We start from the raw sequence: 17,770 nt of genomic DNA, 5'->3' as shown, positions 1-17,770 counted from the left end.
CAGAAACATCCAAACTATTTTTTCCTCCCTCCATGCAGTTGATAGTGATTGTAGAGTTTATAGTTTGCAAAGTTGTGTGTTCAATAACAGCAGCTTGGAGCCTGTGGGTGTCTTCTATTCAAGGTTAACCTTGTACATTGTACTTTGAAGAAGTGACACCACATTTCTCTCAATGTCTTGGCTTAAAGCCTTAGAAAAACATGTCTACTTTAAATGGATGGAATTGTTTTTTTTAATTATTAGAATTTCAACCGCAGCAGCAACCACACTGTACCAGTGTGAATATTTTTGAACTAATTCTCGAGAGTATGGGCATAGCTAGCATTTATTGCCCATCAATAAGAGCTCTTACAGCAGCCATTGTTACAGGGTCCCTGAAATAGCCAATATAGTACCAGACCAGGGTGGTTTGTGCCTCAGTTCTGATTGCCTAAGCTCATTTCACAAAGTACCCTTACAGCTAGCCACAGGGACTTTCATACCATTACCTTGGGCTGGATCGGAACCTGTTTTCCAGGAGTGAAAGGGCATTCTGCTACACTAACCTACTGCACCCTGTTCCAGATTGTGTGCATTATAAAAATCATTGGGGCCGCAGTGAGAGTCTACTGTACCATCGTGATCTTATTGAATGGCGGAGCAGGCTCAAGGGGCCAAATGGCCGCCTCCTGTCATCCTGCATTGAAAGAAGAAAAATTCTACTTTAAATGGATTTTTATGTATTTTGAATAAACAGTGAGGCATCTAGTGATCAAATATTGTTCTAGTTCCTGATCATCATGTAATGATCCTGCTGGAACTGCACATTTGCAGGATCGCGTGCAACTGTTTTGAAAACAGGATGTGGGCATCACTGGCCTGTATTAATTGCCCATCCCTAATTGCCCTTGCGAAGGTGGTGGTGAGCTACTTGCTTGAACTGCTACAGTCCGTGTGGTGAAGGTACTCCCCTAGTGTGTTATTAGGGAGTTCCAGTATTTTGACCCAGTGACAATGAAGGAATGCCGATATATTTCCAAGTCAGGATTGTGTATGACTTAGAGGGGAACTTGAAGGTGATGGTGTTCCCGAGCATCTGCTGCCCTTGTCCTTTTAGATGGTGGAAGTCCCGGGTTGGGCAGGTGCCATCAAACTGTTGCTTCCTTTCATTAGTGAATAGCTTGCTGGCAACTCACTGTCAGAGCTGTCATCAACATCGTGTGAGATTTAGTATCAAAAAGGAGTGAGCCAGACCCCGAACCCATTTACTTGGCGAGTGACCTAACTCCACAGAAGGGGCATTTTAAACCCAAATGAGTGAGACTGGACACATGGGCTCACGATCCTGGCCCAGCAGAGCAGTGGCAAAGTGGGAGGCCTGACCGTGCCTGTGGATCTGGATCCCACCCAGGGTGAGGGAGATGGAATTGCTCAATCCACTTTTGGTTGGGATTTGCTCTATTTTGTATGACGGTTAACACTATTTACTTTGGTTGGTAACTTAACTACTTTGTAACAGAATCAATAACAGTACGTCAGAGGAAAATTCTGCTACTGGAATCCCCTTAAAAGCTCAGAACTGCAGGCTTTTCAGAAAGGTATTGTGTAAGAGTTCTGCAGGTGGACAACAAGAGCTGGGAGCTGGTTGGATAAACAGAGCCCCCAGTTGGCTCCTGTCCATCAGAACTGCCCATTTCTGCTCCGAACTCCTTGTTATTCTCAGATTTATTCCATTCAAAAAATACTGAAGTTTTATAATATTTATACCATTATCTGCACCGCAATCTCACTTTGTACCAAAGCTGGAACTTGACCTGGAGGGCGTTGCACGGAGCAATCTCGTGCAATAGGGTTTTTCACGGAATGCCAGGCAGCCTGCATTTTCTGCGGTCTAGAGGAGTCAGTGTTCCATGTTTATGTAGGGTGCGAGAGGTTGCAGCCCCTCTTCCAATATTTGAAGGGGTTGCTCCTCAAATTCTGGTTGCACTTCAGTCCCACACTCCTGATCTTTGGGCATCCGGTGCCGATGGGAGCGGGCAGACCTCCTCGTGGGACTGCTCCTGGGCATGGCCAAGTGCATCATCACCCCCGGGAACAGAATTTTAATTTGATTTATTAAGGTTCCTTTAAATGTTTTTTTTTGTTAACTTAACCAATAAACCTGTAAATTAATTGCCTGTATTTAAAAAGATTTGTACCAAAGCTGCCATTAAAATATTTATTATGGTTTAAAAACCATATATTACTACAGTGACTACACTTCAAAAGTACTTCGTTGGTTGTAAAGCAGTTTGGGAAGTCCTGCGATGCAAATACAGGTACAAGCTCTCTCCTTAGAGACTAGACAGGTCCCCGATTCGATTCTGGTCTGTACGGAGTTTGCTCGGTTCAGTTGGACTGCTCGAGTTGGTCTCAGTGTCCTTACACTGAAGGAAGAGAAATCAGCCAAGTGCCCACTCCTGGGTGCAATTCAGGAACACTTACTGGAAAACGTTTGTGTGGACATCAGGTTGGGGAACAGGATCCACCTCGGCTATGATTCCCTCCACAGTCTAGTTTATACATGAGCAGTGGTCACGTGGGCCAGGTGTCTGAGAGCTGTCATCATCATAGGCAGTCTCTCGAAATCGAGGAAGACTTGTTTCCACTCTAAAAATGAGTTCTTAGGGTGACTGAACAGTCCAATACGGGAATTACAGCCTCTGTCACAGGTGGGACAGACAGTCGCTGAAGTAAAGGGTGGGTGGGATTGGTTTGCCGCACGCTCCTTCCGCTGCCTGCGCTTGGCTTCTGCATGCTCTCGGTGATGAGACTCGAGGTGCCCAGCGCCCTCCCGGATGCACTTCCTCCACTTAGGGCGGTCTTGGGCCAGGGACTTCCAGGTGTCAGTGGGGATGTTGCACTTTATCAAGGAGGCTTTGAGGGTGTCCTTGAAACGTTTCCTCTGCCCACCTTGGGCTCGCTTGCCGTGTAGGAGTTCCGAATAGAGCGCTTGCTTTGGGAGTCTTGTCAGGCCTGTGAACAATGTGACCTGCCCAGCGCAGCTGGTCGAGTGTGGTCAATGCTTCAATGCTGGGGATGTTGGCCTGGTCGAGGACGCCAACATTGGTGCATCTGTCCTCCTAGGGGATTTGCAGGATCTTGCAGAGACATCGTTGGTGGTATTTCTCCAGCGATTTGAGGCGTCTACTGTATATGGTCCACGTCTCTGAGCCATACAGGAGGGCGGGTATTAAAACAGCCCTGTAGACCATGAGTTTGATGGTAGATTTGAGGGCCTGATCTTCGAACACACTTTTCCTCAGGCTGCCCTGGACCCCAGCGTGAACCACCACTCCCAGGCCAGGAGGCAGAAAAGTGGTCCGCTGCCCCCCCCGGGCTAGTTGGATGTAATTTAGATGCATAAAAATGCAAAACAGATCAATATCCTTCCTATTTTTCTGGCTCAATTAAAATGGTATTTGAAATAATTTTTTTTTATAAAAGACTTGGATTTATATAGCGCCTTTCACGATCACCGGACATCTCAAAGCGCTTTACAGTCAATGAAGTACTTTTGAAGTGTAGTCACTGTTGTAATGTAGGAAACGCGGCAGCCAAATTGCACATAAGCAAGCTCCCACAAACAGCAATGTGATAATCACCAGATAATCTTTTTTTGTTATGTTGATTGAGGGATAAATATTGGCCAGGACATCGGGGATAACTCCCCTGCTCTTCTTCGAAATAGTGCCATGGAATCTTTTATATCCAACTGAGAGGTCCAACAGGATCTCGGTTTAACGGCCCCCCCTCAGCACTGCACTGGAGTGTCAGCCTAGATTTTTTGTGCTCAAGTCCCTGGCGTGAGACTTGAGCCCACAACCTTCTGACTCAGGAGAGTGTGCTACCCACTGAGCCACAACCGACGCTAAAAATAGAATGGCATCAGGGATAAGGGACTTATGTGGAGAGACTGGAGAGGCTGGGATTGTTCTCCTTGGAGCAGAAAAGGTTAAGGAGAGATTTAATAGAGGTGTTCAAAATCATAAGGGGTTTTGATAACAGTAGATAGAGAAACGGTTTCCGCTGATGGGTAGGTCGGTAACCAGAGGACGCAGATTTAAAGGTAAGTGGCAAAAGAACCAGAAGGGGGTGAGAAGAATTGTTTTTAAATTTTAAATACAGCGAGTCGTTACGATCTGGAATGCACAGCCTGAAAGGGTGGTGGAAGCAGATTCAATCGTAACTTTTAAAAAGGGAGTTGGATGTTTACCTGTAAAATAAAAACTTGCAGGGTTGTGGGGAAAGAGCAGAGTGGGACTAACTGAATCGCTCTTTCAAAGAGCTGGCACAGGCAATGAGGGCTGAATGGCCTCCTTCTGTGCTGTAAAAATTCTATGACATGAAACCTGTTGCACCACACGGAGTCTGATGAGAATTAGTGCACCTCAGGGCCGATTCTCTGACTGAGGAGCGCTGGTCAGGATGCACTAAAGGCCAGTCAGCATTTGAAAGAGAAAAGATTTCAGGTAGGCCCCAATATATTTCAGCATTCCCTGGCTGAGTGAAAAGAGCAAAATACGACACTGCTGTTCACGACTCAGTAACCCGCGATGGTCACTGTAGGCGAGGGATAGGACTGGACTCAAACAAGATGCACATACACCACTCTGCTCACTTAGCTCGACAACAATCACTGCCAGGTTAATGCATGAACAAGGTACTACAAGGCCACTGGGATCCAAGGAAACTTCCTCCAGCATGCACTGCTAGCAACACTACAAAAGACTGAACAAACCTGCGTTGGTACAAGATCCTATCATGTCCCCAGGGCATTCCAAAGTCTTTTACAATAACATGATTACCCTTTTGAATGCTGTTGTTGTTGCGTAGGGAAGGGAAAAGTCTGAGAACATTTGAGAAAAGCAGAGTGACAGAAGAAGAAATACTGAAACTGGGAAATAAACAAAAAATACAGGAAATGATCGCAGGTCAGGCTGTGTTGACATTCAGGGGGTGACTCACTGAATTTTAAATATGCCCATTGCAGGGAGACAGACCTTGCAGAGAAATAGATGGAGCTGGAATGGGATGGGCAGGGCTACAAGGTCCAAGACACTGGACACATTTAAGAATCAACTAAATGGGAAGACAGTAAGTTGCCATTCTGCATTTATATTGCACCCGTCACGAACTCAAGACATCTCAAAGCAATTCACTTTACAACAATGTACAAAAATTAAGGCTGTGATGTAGGGAATTTACATGAGCAAGGTCTCACAAACAGCAATGTGATAAGACCATATAATCTGGGTTAGTGATAAATATTGGCCAGGACACTGGGGAGATCTCCCTTGCTCCTCTTTGAAATAGTGCCTTGGGATTCTTTTACATCCATCTGAGAGAAGACTCATCTAAAAGACAGCAGTCCTCGGTGCTGCACTGAAGCGTCAGCCTAGATTATGTGCTCAAGTCTTGGCACGAGACCTGAACCCACAGCCTTGTGACTCATAGACAAGAGTGCTACCAAGCAAACTAAGGCTGACACATTGAAACGGTTGAGATCAACTGCGTCAAAGGGCATTTTCATTTGAACTTGTGATCTCGTTAGCAGAGTTAGAACATGGTGCAGCCTCACTAATAAACATCTATGGAGGAACATTCTAAACATGTCAGAATATAAATTTAACATTTAGATTTGTCCCAATGCACATAAGTGTAAAATTTAACAAAACAAGTTGTCCACAAATATCACTCCTCGTTTATTAATATTGATCTGAAAAGAATTAAGAATATCCCAAGTTTAAATTTACAGGCAATGGGCAAGGAAGTGGAGCAGGAGACTGATTATACAGAAGCAAAATACTGCAGATGGTGGCAATCTGAAATAAAAAACGAACATGCTGGAAACGCTCAGCAGGTCTGGGCAGCATCTGCGGAGAATCAGAGTTAGCGTCTTAGGTCGATGACCTTTCATCAGACTGATCATACAGATTGTTTCATAAAGTAACTCTCGCTTCAACTGTACAGAGTATTGGTGAGGCCACACCTGGACTACTGCTTACAGTTTTGGTCTCCGTATTTAAGGAAGGATATACTTGCATTGGAGGCGGTTCAGAGAAGGTTCGCTAGGTTGATTCTTGAGATGAGGAGGTTGACTTATGAAGATAGATTTGAGTAGGTTGGGCCTCTACTCATTGGAGTTCAGAAGAATGAGAGGCGATCTTATCGAAACATATAGGATAATGAGGAGGCTCGACAAGGTGGATGCAGAGAGGATATTTCCACACATAGGGGAAACTAAAACTAAGGGACATAGTTTTAAATGGGCATCCCCTTATTCTGAGACTGAGATGAGGAGGAATTTCTTCTCAGCGGTTGTAAATCTATGGATTCTCTGCCCCAGAGAGCTGTGAAGGTTGGGTCATTGAATATATTTAAGGCAGAGATAGGCAGATTTTTTAAGTGAAATGGGAATAAAGGGTTATGGGGAGCGGGCAGGGAAGTGGAGCTGAGACCAAGATCAGATCAGCCATGATCTTATTAAATGGCGGAGCAGGCTTGAGGGGCCAGGTGGCCTACTCCTGCTCCTAGTTCTTATGTTTTTATGTTCCCTCCCCCGTGGGGCTGTTCTTGTAGAGCAAAGATCTTCGGACATATTCCAGATCTGCCAAGCGTTCCTGGTGGGGGAAAAAAGAGTCACTCATTTGGGTTTCGAATCCACTTGGTGTAGGCTGTGCTTCAAATAAAGGCACACAAATGTCTTGATCAATCAGAAAGTGCCACTGCCAAGATCGGCCGGGTGTTGTCAGATACAAACTTGGATCCAGACAGAAGGAGGCAACCAATTTACACACAGCACGATCTCACAAACAGCAATGTGGGAAGACCAGGTAATCGTCCCCCTGAAGTAAAGTCCCAAATCCCCCGGGTGTTGAGGCGGCGTCTGGAGCGCACAATTTCCTGCTTCAAGGTCAGGGGAGGAGATTAGTTAATTCAGCGCCCCTCCGCCAGCCTCAGGCCTCCTCCAGCTCCACCAGCACCCCGCCGCAGTCCTTGGGGTGGAGGAAGATGACGGGCTTGCCGTGGGCTCCGATGCGGGCCTCGGGGCTGAGGGTGCGCACCTGGCGGGCCCGCAGCTGCTGGATGGCGGCGGCCAGGTGGTCCACCTCGATGCAGACGTGGTGCACGCCGCCCTGGCGGTTCCTGTCCAGGAAGCGGCGGACCGGGCTGTCGGGGCCCAGCGGCTCCAGCAGCTCCAGCTTGGCGCCGCCCAGCTCCACGAAGGCGGTGAGGACGCCGTGCTCGGGCAGGGCCACCGGCTCGCTGACCCGCGCCCCCAGCACGTCCCGGTAAAAGGCCCGGGCCTCGTCCATCGCCGGCACCGCGATCGCCACATGGTTCAGCCGCCCGAGCTTCCAGAGCGCGGCCCGGGCCCCCGAGCTCAGCGCCCGACTCGCCGTCCCCATGGCAACCTTCAGCATGGAGGCCGCCATCTTGCTGCCGCTCTTCACAACCAACTTTATTGGCACTGGAGGCGGACACAGCGGAAGCCCCGCCCCCTGCCCGCACTGGGGGTTGACATTTGAGTCACGTGGACCCTGCTGGGGACAATATATTGCTGCACTATATTACTGTCTATATTTTTGCGCTATATTACTGCTCTGTATGACCGCACTATTACTGTGCTATCATCATCATAGGCAGTCCCTCGAAGCAATGATGACTTGCTTCCACGCCGAAAAGGGATGAGTTCAATGCGTTCACAGGCGTTTCAATGAAGGACCTAATATTCCAGGTCCTGAACTACATCTTGAAGGGTGGAAGATGCCTGTGCGTGGATTTTTTTAACGTGGGGAGGCCGTTGCACACCAGCCACCACACAGTCTTGACAGAGCTAGGTCTCGGTCCAGTCCAAAGGATTAACCAAAACGACTGGAGACCAGCTCTGCTGCACGGACCCAGTGCTCACACATATCGCAGTGTGGGCTGGCGCCGTGCTGCCCCTGGGTCCTCGCCAAAGGTACAGCCGGACAAAGGGTCACAAGTCATTCCTGCCTCAGGGTACGAACAGCCAGCCTGCTACCCAAGCAAACTGGAACATCAGCACAACCTATGGGCACTCTCCCAGCAATCTTCCCTCCCCGTGAGGAATATGCCAAGCCTCCACTCATCATCTCCCCAAACTGCACATAAATGATTTATGTGAGCATGGTTCTGCTGGACCCAGCGCCCTCTGTGACTGATGACTCCTTGTCCTCGCTATCGCACGAGAAAGACCACGCCATCCTCCTCCATTGTCCAGCTCTGCGGGGTGGCCTTAGCTAAACGTAGTAGGTGCATCTCGAGCAATGGCCGCTCTCCCTGCGCCCGCACGGTCAGCTCTGGAGATACAAACTTTTTTGTTTGTTAACGCTGCTGTGAAGTGCCTTGGGATGTTTTACTACTTTAAAGGCGCTGTATGAATACAAGTTGTCGCTGTTGGACAAGCAGTCTGACAGGACAGAGGTGTTTGTGGGGTCGAGGGAAGTGTTGGAGAAGTAAAGTTGTGGGTCATCAGCACATGTATGAAAGTTAGCTCCAAAACTTCAGCTGATGCCAGTGGTGAGGAAGAGGAGGGTCCCAGGTTAGATACTGCGCTATATTACCACATTGTATTACCACACTCTATTACTGTGCTATATTACCGCACTGTATTACTGCACTATATTACTGTGGTATATTACTGCACAACATCCCCATAGGCACCTGGGAGTCCCTGGCCCAAGACCGCCCAAAGTGGAGGAAGAGCATCCGGGAGGGCACTGAACACCTCAAGTCTCGTCGCCAAAAGCATTCAGAAACCAAGTGGAAGGAGCGTGTGGCAAACCAGACATCCCACCCACCCATTCAACCTTCAACCACTGTCTGTCCCATCTGTGACAGAGACTGTAATTCCCATATTGGACTGTTCAGTCACCTGAGAACTCACTTTTAGAGTGGAAGCAAGTCTTCCTCGATTTCGAGGGACTGCCTACGATGATGATGAGGCACCGTGTTACTGTGCTATTATTACTGCACTATAATTAAAGCACTATATTAGCACACTATTACTGTGCCATATTACTGTGTTGTATTATTGCACTATATTACTGTCCTATATTACTGCGCTATAAGATAATGGATGTTCTACTCTATTATTGTTCTAGATGGGAGGAAATCACCATGGTGAAGTTGTTAAGTAGAATTGTTCTGCATCAACAAATAGCCATTCCGAAATAATAACTTTACTGAAAACTGAACTTGTTTTTGTGTCTCACTATCTGCTTAAGACAACTTCAGTTTGAAATGACTGCCCTTTCTCAAAATATTTGTGGTCCCCTCCCTAGGAGACAGAAGGCACGTCCTGATTAAAACAAGTGGCGTCCTCCCTGTAACGGATTGTGTTTGTTCAACGTTCTGGTGAGATCGGGAGACACCCGCTGATTTAAAGGTCAGTGGGAACTAAAATTCACCCCGTCTCCTATCTAAATACCAGGAGTCAGATGTTACGCACAAGGACGTTAGCTGGGACCACTTCCTCATATCACTCTCCACCACCCCCACCCCCGATACTACCTCCTGTGTCCGCCCCTGGAAAAAACTCTCTCCCGACTCTCTTGCAACAGTCCTTATGAACTCCCAACTGTCCAGCCTTTGGCCCTCCATTCACCATGACATTTCTACAGCTACCGATCTGCTCAACCACACTCTCACCACCACCTTTGATGCCCTAGTCCATGTTAAAACAATTACTCTCTCTCACCCTGGCCTTTCCCCCGGTACAGCCCTGATCTTCGCTCCCTTAAGTCCAAGAGATGCAGACTTGAAGAATATGGCAGACAACTGGTTTAGCCACTCACCTCTAGAATCTGGCTGATTCTAAAGCATTATCGGGTCCTGCTCTCGTCTGCCAAAATCGCTCACTATTCCAGAATCATTCTGGAATGTAAGGATAAACCCCGGCTTCTATTCTCCACCGAAAACCGCCTTTTTAAACCCCTCTCCCCCGTCTCCATCCTCACCTCCGACAATAAGTGCGAGGAGCTCATGGACTTCTTGCCTCTAAGATTGAGACCATCTGTTCGTCCGCCTCTGCCTCTTCCCCTAGCCCACTGGGCCAAACTTCCTCTAAAGATCCCTCACCTGATATCGTTTGCCAGTTTCTCTCCGATCTCCCCTCATGACCTTTCTGAGCTCAGCTTGTCCATCAGACCCACTTCCTGCTCCCTTGACCCTATTCCCACTAAACTGCTGACCATCCAACTTCCTTTTGTGACTCCCATATTAGCTGACATTGTTAACGGTTCTCCCTCCTCAGGTACTGTCCCCCTCTCCCGCCAATCTGCCGTCATCACCTCTCTCCTCAGAAAACCAATCCTCGACCCCTCTGTTCCTCCAAACCACCGCCCCATCACCAACCTCCTTTTCCTCTCCAAAGTCCTTGAACGTGTTGTCGCCTCCCAAATCTGTGCATACATTTCCTGCAATTCCATGTTTGAATATTTCCAATCTAGTATCCCGCCTGCCACAGTACCAAAATGGCTCTCATCAAAGTCACAGATTACATCCTTTGTGACTGTGACAAAGGCAAACTTTCCCTTCTCGACCTGTCTGCAGCCTTTGACACGATTGACCACTCCATCCTCCTCCAACACCTCTCCACCATCGTCCAGCTGGGTGGGACTACACTCGCCTGGTTCCATTCTTATCCATCTAATCGTAGCCAGAGAATCACCTGCAATGGCTTCTCTTCCCACTCCCGCATTGTTACCTCTGGGATGCTCCAAGGATCTAAGTTTGGTCCCCTCCTTTTTGTCATCTACATGTTGCCCCTTGGCGCCATCATCCGAAAACACAGCATCACTTTCCACATGTACACTGACAACATCCTGCTCTACCTCACCGCCACTTCCCTCGACCTCGCCTCGATCTCTAAATTGTCAGTCTGCTTGTCCGACATCCAGTGCTGGATGAGCAGAAATTTTCTCCAATTGAATATTAGGAAGACCAAAGCCATTGTTTTCGGTCCCCGCCACAAACTCTGTTGCCTAGCTGGAGGGAAGAAGGCCCGAACATGAGGATGGAGAGAGAAGATAAGGCCCAAACCTGTGGCTGGAGCTGGTCGGAGGCTGACCGGACGCCGTCGGGGATCGGGTGAAGCAGGTGAGTTGGACACGTCCAGTGGGGAGCGAAAGGCTTGACAGCAGGAAGGTCCAGGTGGAAAGTCTTGGCAGCAGGGAGGTAAGTCCGATGCTCCATGATGAAGGTGAGCAGGCATGGTTGGGGGAATGGGCAGTGGGCCCAGGTAGCTGCCCTTACAGCACAGGTTTCATGGGTAAGGGATACACTTTAGGGGTAGGAAATGTACCCATTATTAGGGCCAGGGGGAGCTTAAACGGTGGTGGGGGGGGAAGATTGCGGGAGAGAAGAGTGAAGAATGGCAGCAGATGGCCGGGGGAAATCTGTTCAGGGAGAGCTCCCTAGGGAGCTGCCATTCCGTCCGCCATTTTGGACATATATGAATGGAACGAAACTATAGAACCAATGGGAACCTGTTCAACCTACATCGCCTCCAGGCTAGATCCAAGGTCGTCCCATCTTCTGTCATCGAGCTACAGTACGCGGACGTTGCTTGCGTCTGCGCACATTCAGAGGCCGAACTTCAAGCCATCGTCAACATCTTTACCGTGGTGTATGAAAGCATGGGCCTTACGCTAAACATCCGTAAGACAAAGGTCCTCCGCCAACCTGACCCTGCCACACAGCACTGCCCCCCGCCGGTCATCAAAATCCATGGCTCGGCCTTGGACAACATGGAGCATTTTCCATACCTCGGAAGCCTACTATCAGCAAGGACAGATATCGCTGACGAGATCCAACACCACCTCCAGTGTACCAGCCTTCAGAAGAGAGTGTTTGAAGACCAGGACCACAAATCTGGCACCAAGCTCATGGTCTAAAGAGCAGTAGTGATACCCGCCCTCCTATATGGCTCAGAGATGTGGACTATATACAGTAGACACCTCAAAGCGCTGGAGAAGTATCACCAACGCTGCCTCCACAAGATCTTGCAAATCCACTGGGAGGTTAGGTGCATCAACGTCAGTGTTCTCGATCAGGCCAACATCCCCAGCATCGAAGCACTGACCACACTCGACCAGCTCCGTTGGGCGGGCCACATCGTCTGCATGCCCGACACGAGACTCCCAAAGCAAGCGCTCTACTCAGAACACACGGCAAGTGAGCCCCAGGTGGGCAGAGGAAACATTTCAAGGACACTCTCAAAGCCTCCTTGATAAAGTGCAACATCCCCACCAAACTCTGGGAATCACCGGCCCAAACCGCCCAAAGTGGAAGAAGAGCATCCGGGAGGGCGCTGAGCACCTCAAGTCTCGTCACTGAGAGCATGCACAAATAAGCACAGACAGCGGAAGGAGCGTGCGTCAACACAGACTCCCCACCCACCCTTTGCTTCAACCACAGACTGCCCCACCTGTGACAGTGACTGTAATTCCCACATTGGACTGTTCAGTCACCTGAGAACTCACTTTTAGAGTGGAAGCAAGTCTTCCTTGATTTCGAGGGACTGCCTCTGATGATTCCCTAGTCACTGACTCCATCCCTCTCCCCAACTTCTGTCTGAGGCTGAACCAGGCTGTTCGCAACCTTGGTGTCATATTTGACCCTGAAATTAAATTTTGACCACATATCTGCAGCATAACTAAGACCACCTATTTCCACTTCCATAACATCGCCCGTCTCCTTGCCTCTGCTCATCCGCTGCTGAAGCCCTCATCCATGCCTTTACCTCTAGACTTGACTATTGCAACACACTCCTGGCTGGCCTCCCACATTCTACCCTACGTAAACTAGAGGTGATCCAAAACTCAGCAAACCGTGTCCTAACTCACACCAAATCCCGCTCACCCATCACCCCTGTGCTCGCTGACCTACATTGACTCCCGGTTAAGCAATGCCTTGATTTCAAAATTCTCATCCTTGTTTTCAAATCCCTCTATGGTCTCGCCCCTCCCTTTCTCTGTAATCTCCTCCAGCCTCACAACTCCCCGAGATATCTAATTCTGCCCTCTTGAACATTCCTGATTATAATCGCTCAACCATTGGTTGCCATACCTTCTGTTGCCTAGGCCCCAAGCTCTGGAACTCCCTGCCTAAACCTAGCCGCCTCGCTACCTCTTTGTCCTCCTTCAAGAAGCTCCTTAAAACCTCTTTGACCAAGCTTTTGGTCAGCTGCCCTAATTTCTACTATGTGGCTCGGTGTCAATTTTTTTAATTTTTTAATTTTTTAATCTCATAATACTCCTGTGAAGCACCTTGGGACATTTCACTATGGCAAAGGCGCTATATAAATACAAGTTGTTGTTGTTTTTGTAAGGAAGCTCCCAGGTACAATATCCAGCCTGTGCTGAGTGAACAGATGGTCAGCAGTAGGGCCTCAATGCCCAGAGCTAAGGAGCGTAAAATCAATCAGTGTCCCCAGTTCTGATCACTTTCTACTGACTCCTGCAGGATGTGTGGGTGGTTGTTGGTGAGGACAGGATTGAGCATAGATGTGATAGCCCCCATGGTAAAATAGCCCGTTGGCATTCACTGTCATGAACAAAGAATGGCCACTTCGTTGAGGCATCAGACCCACCTGAAAAGCCTGCCTAGAGAGCTTGGCCTGTGGAACACTTGCCTGGGGACCAGTAAATCCAGCAAGGCAGCAGCTCTTAAAGGGCTGCAGCTCCCTGATAGAGGAGAGGTAATGGCGGTGATAGAAATGTTGACTAATTGTCAACTAATTGGTACAGTGGAGACGCGGGCAACTCTGCAACTTTTGAGGCTGAAGATTTGGAGGTCCTGCTGCAGGAAATGCACCGAAGCAGTATGTCCTCATTTGAGGCTGAACACTCCCTTCAGTCTCTGGTCTCCCTGTGTTGTGCATCATACAAACAATGACCGACAGTAAAAGACCTAGTAGTCCATCCAACCTGTCCCACATAACTGCAATGCCTTGTACAGTGCAATATATACACTCCCCATCCCACCCGAAAGTCGTGATCTCCTGGGAGAGGGGGGGGTGGGGTGGGGAGGGGGGGAATAGATAAAACCCCAGGCCAATTAGGTGGCCTGGGGGGGATAAATCTGGAAAATTACTCTCTAACTCCCTTTGGCGATCAAAACTAGTGCGGGCGACTCATTTTACAATGTTTCTCTGTTTAATATTTCTGGTGAAATTATAAACAGCTTCTTTTAGAAAAGAACATTTAAGACCTTGCTGCCTGTAATGAGCTGAGGAATTCCGACCCTTCGTATAGCCATCGCAGATTGTATCTGCCTGATAATGAAAGACTTCCATTTATGTGGCGCCTTATCTCATCTCTCAGAAACACTTCAAAGTACTTCCCGTACAATGAGCCACAGTGCAGAGCACGAGCTGCTCTGTGGAGAATTTGTGTGACTCAGAAGCAAGGCAAGAGTCAGTTTACTCCTCGATGGCGCTCATATTTCTTGTGGGGCCCATCATCATCATCATAGGCGGTTCCTCGAACGAAGATGACTTGCTTTCTTACCAAAAGGGATGAGTTCACAGATGTTTCAATGAAGGACCCGATGTTCCAGTCCTGAACTCCAATTGAAGGGGTGGAAGATGCCTGTGTGTGGATTTTTTTAACGTTCCACATCAGCCACTACACGGGCTTGACGGAGCTAGGTCTTGGTCCAGTGGCAAGGGTTAACCAGGATGACTGGAGACCTGCTCTGCTGCACGGACCTAGTGCGCACACATATCGCAGTGTGGGCTGACCCGTGCTGCCCCTGGGCCCTCAGCTCTTCTGGGCCCCATACCCTCATTTGCCGCACCTCCGCCACGATCTCTCGCCGCTCCTCCGCCACAAATATTCGTCGCACCTCTGCCACGATCTCTTGCTGCTCATCCGCCACAAAACATTCACTGCACCTCCGCCACGATCTCTCACCGCTCATCCGCCCCGACTTTCCCGCTCCTTCGCTATACCTGGGCCCCGCCGATGATCCTGCCCACACTCCAAACGGCGACCTGGGTTTTGATGATGTCACCCAGTAACCCACCTCGAAATCGTCGCAAACGTGGAACGGCTCGCGCTGGAAGTTGTACTGGTATGCTCTTTTATAGGAGGTTTAGAGGGGATATCCAAGTACTTTTTAAATGTGGTGAGGGTTTGTGCCCCTACCACTCTTTCAGGCAGTGAAAAAAATTCCTCTCATACCCCCACTAAGCCTCCTATAAAAGAGCATACCGCTGCAACTTGTGGAGCCCACCATTCATGGCACCAGCTTAACTGAGGAGCTCCTGCACCTTTAGCGAGCTGCCATTCGAAGCACAACGATTGCCTTCTCATTGTGCCAAAACCGCTCTGCGCATTTTTACTCTAGAAGATAGAGGTGTCAGGAGATGCCGAGGGATCCAGGCTGACGAGCTCCTCTGCTCTCCGGGGGTTTCAGCGGTGGTGTCGCCTGTATTGCGCACAGCAAACCCGTCTGTTTCTCCCCTCCCGAACCTGGGGCGATTGTTCTGAGCCTCCTGTGTGTGAGTCGGCTCAGGCCAATTAATTCAGCAACTAATTCTCATCCTCATTTTCAAATCCCTCTCCGCCTTCCCTATCTCTGTAACCTCCCCTGGCCCTACAACCCTCCCAGATCTCTGCGCTCCTCCAATTCTGGCCTCTTGCACGTCCGCGATTTCCGTCGCTCTGCCACTGGCGGCTGACGCTGGGATCTTCGTGTTCTGTGTTGGCTCAGCTACTGCCTGGAGGACTAATTGGGGGGGAGTGGAGCTCGCGGTGTCCACCGGTACGCTCGCGGCCTTCCGCGAAAGATGGCAACGGAGGGACTGGAGTCCATCATTTCAAAAGGGAACAAAATTTTAATTGAATTTGCTTTGTCAAAGTTCCCTTTAATGCTTATTAGTTAATTTGTGTTTTTTTGTGCCCTTACAAAAGGGGGCACTTAAATTAACATTCTACTAAAATAGTTCAATGATTGGGGAATAAAACCTGGCCTCGTTGACTCACTGTGCAGAATAAGTTCAGGAACAGTGACTATTATATTTTATATCTACTGCAATAATAAATAGCAGGCAGTGAGTTTTAAGACTGTAATTCAAGACTCTGTGAACTGACTCACCATCTTATCGCATTACAACACTTCCACCCGCCCCCCCACGCACTTAGTTGCCAGCCTGTACTATGTGGGAGAGATCATTTCTGTAATCATCATTAACCCCTTCGGTACTGGGTTTTGACTGCATTTTCCAAACTATGCACGCACTTTCAAACGGGTGCCCACAGAACATTCAGTGCACTTCAAAGGCATTCATTTTATGCGAAGACCTTTGAGGTGTTTCTGAGAGATGAGATAAGGTCATACATCAATGGAATTCTCTCAATATCTTGCAGATACAATCTTCTTCAAACAACATGCCTCAGCACATTATTGGCAACAACATCTTAAATGTTTTTTTATATCAAAGAACCCATTTGCAATCTCACAGAAATACTCAACACAGAATCTTATCATTGATTCCACTTATGACGGTGCTGCACAGAATGGCCAGAGGAATTCTTACCCCAGTGTCAGGGCACAATAGAGGAGGCAATAGCGGTGGCTCAACTTTCTCGCCTCGGAGTCAGATGGTCATGGATTACATTTCCACTCCAGGGACTTGAGCACATAATCCAGGCTGACACCTCAGTGCAGTACTGAGGGCGTTTTTCAGATGAAATGTTAAACCGAGGTCCCATTTACCCTCTCAGGAGGACTTAAAAGTTCCCATGGCATTATTTGAAGAAGAGCTGGGGAGTTTCCCAGTGTCCTGGCCTACACTTATCCCTCAAACAACACTTAAAACAGACGATATGGTCATTTATTTAATTGTTGGTTGTGGGAGCTTGCTGTGCGCAGTTTGGCTGCTGCATTTCTTACATTACAGCAGAGACTACATTTCAAAAGTACTTCATTGATCGTAAACTGCTTTGCGATGTCCTGCCATGAAAGACGCTCTATAAATGCAAGGTCATCATTTAGCATCTATCATGAACGATTGAAGTTTACAACACAGAAGGAAGCCATTTGGTCCAGTGTGTCTGTGCTGGCTGTGCTGAACAATCCCAAACTGATCCCACTGCCCCGCACTCTCTCTGTGATGTGGGAGTGCTTGGTGCTGACAGTAAGAAAAATGGGTCATGTTCCATTCCCAGCAACAATGTCGCTCATTCTGCTGAATGCCAACTCGTCATTCTTGACATTAGATGAAAGAAAACAGCTCCTTTAACGGGGCTGCAAGGCAAGCCATTGATCGGACATAATTACACCGACGAAAGCCTTTAATTAATAACTAGAGAACGAACCTCAGGAACTAGAACTTTCTGCAACCGAGCAAGTATGCAGATAGTGGAGAGAAAGGGCCTATTTCCCTTAGCAGAGGGAACAACAACCCTCGCGGGCCATAAAAGGAGCAGTGAGCGGTGGCCATGGGCAGCGTGGCGGTGTACCACGGCAAGGTACAGCGCGAGCTGGTGCAGGAAGGCGACAGCAGCGAAGAGGGATGTCATCAAGTTCCAGGTCGGTGATTGGAGCGTGGGCAGGTACAGCAGGAGCGGCGAGGTCGGGGCGAAGGAGCGGCAAGATGTATGTGTGTAAACCTCACCAATATGTAAGACTTGCCACCAGGGGGCAGACCAGTGGGAGACCTAAGGGTCACCTGTGCACCCTGGGCAAGCAGGTATAAAAGGCAATCCACCATGCA

The 17,770-nt window shown here is 48.7% G+C and overlaps 1 protein-coding gene across 1 annotated transcript; it reads right to left on the bottom strand.

The window, feature by feature from the left end:
* Positions 1-5,699: 5,699 nt before the first annotated feature.
* Positions 5,700-7,474, bottom strand: mcee (methylmalonyl CoA epimerase). Its single transcript, XM_070859390.1, has one exon. It carries the CDS (start codon positions 7,455-7,457, stop codon positions 6,978-6,980), a length of 480 nt encoding a protein of 159 aa, XP_070715491.1. The 5' UTR covers positions 7,458-7,474; the 3' UTR covers positions 5,700-6,977.
* Between the last annotated feature and the right edge of the window lie 10,296 nt (positions 7,475-17,770).

Source organism: Pristiophorus japonicus, chromosome 17, assembly GCF_044704955.1.
Source record: "Pristiophorus japonicus isolate sPriJap1 chromosome 17, sPriJap1.hap1, whole genome shotgun sequence".
In the NCBI taxonomy this organism is placed as follows: domain Eukaryota; kingdom Metazoa; phylum Chordata; class Chondrichthyes; family Pristiophoridae; genus Pristiophorus; species Pristiophorus japonicus.
The sequence above is the reverse complement of the archived record's forward strand: the minus strand, read 5'-3'. Positions and strand labels throughout refer to the sequence as shown.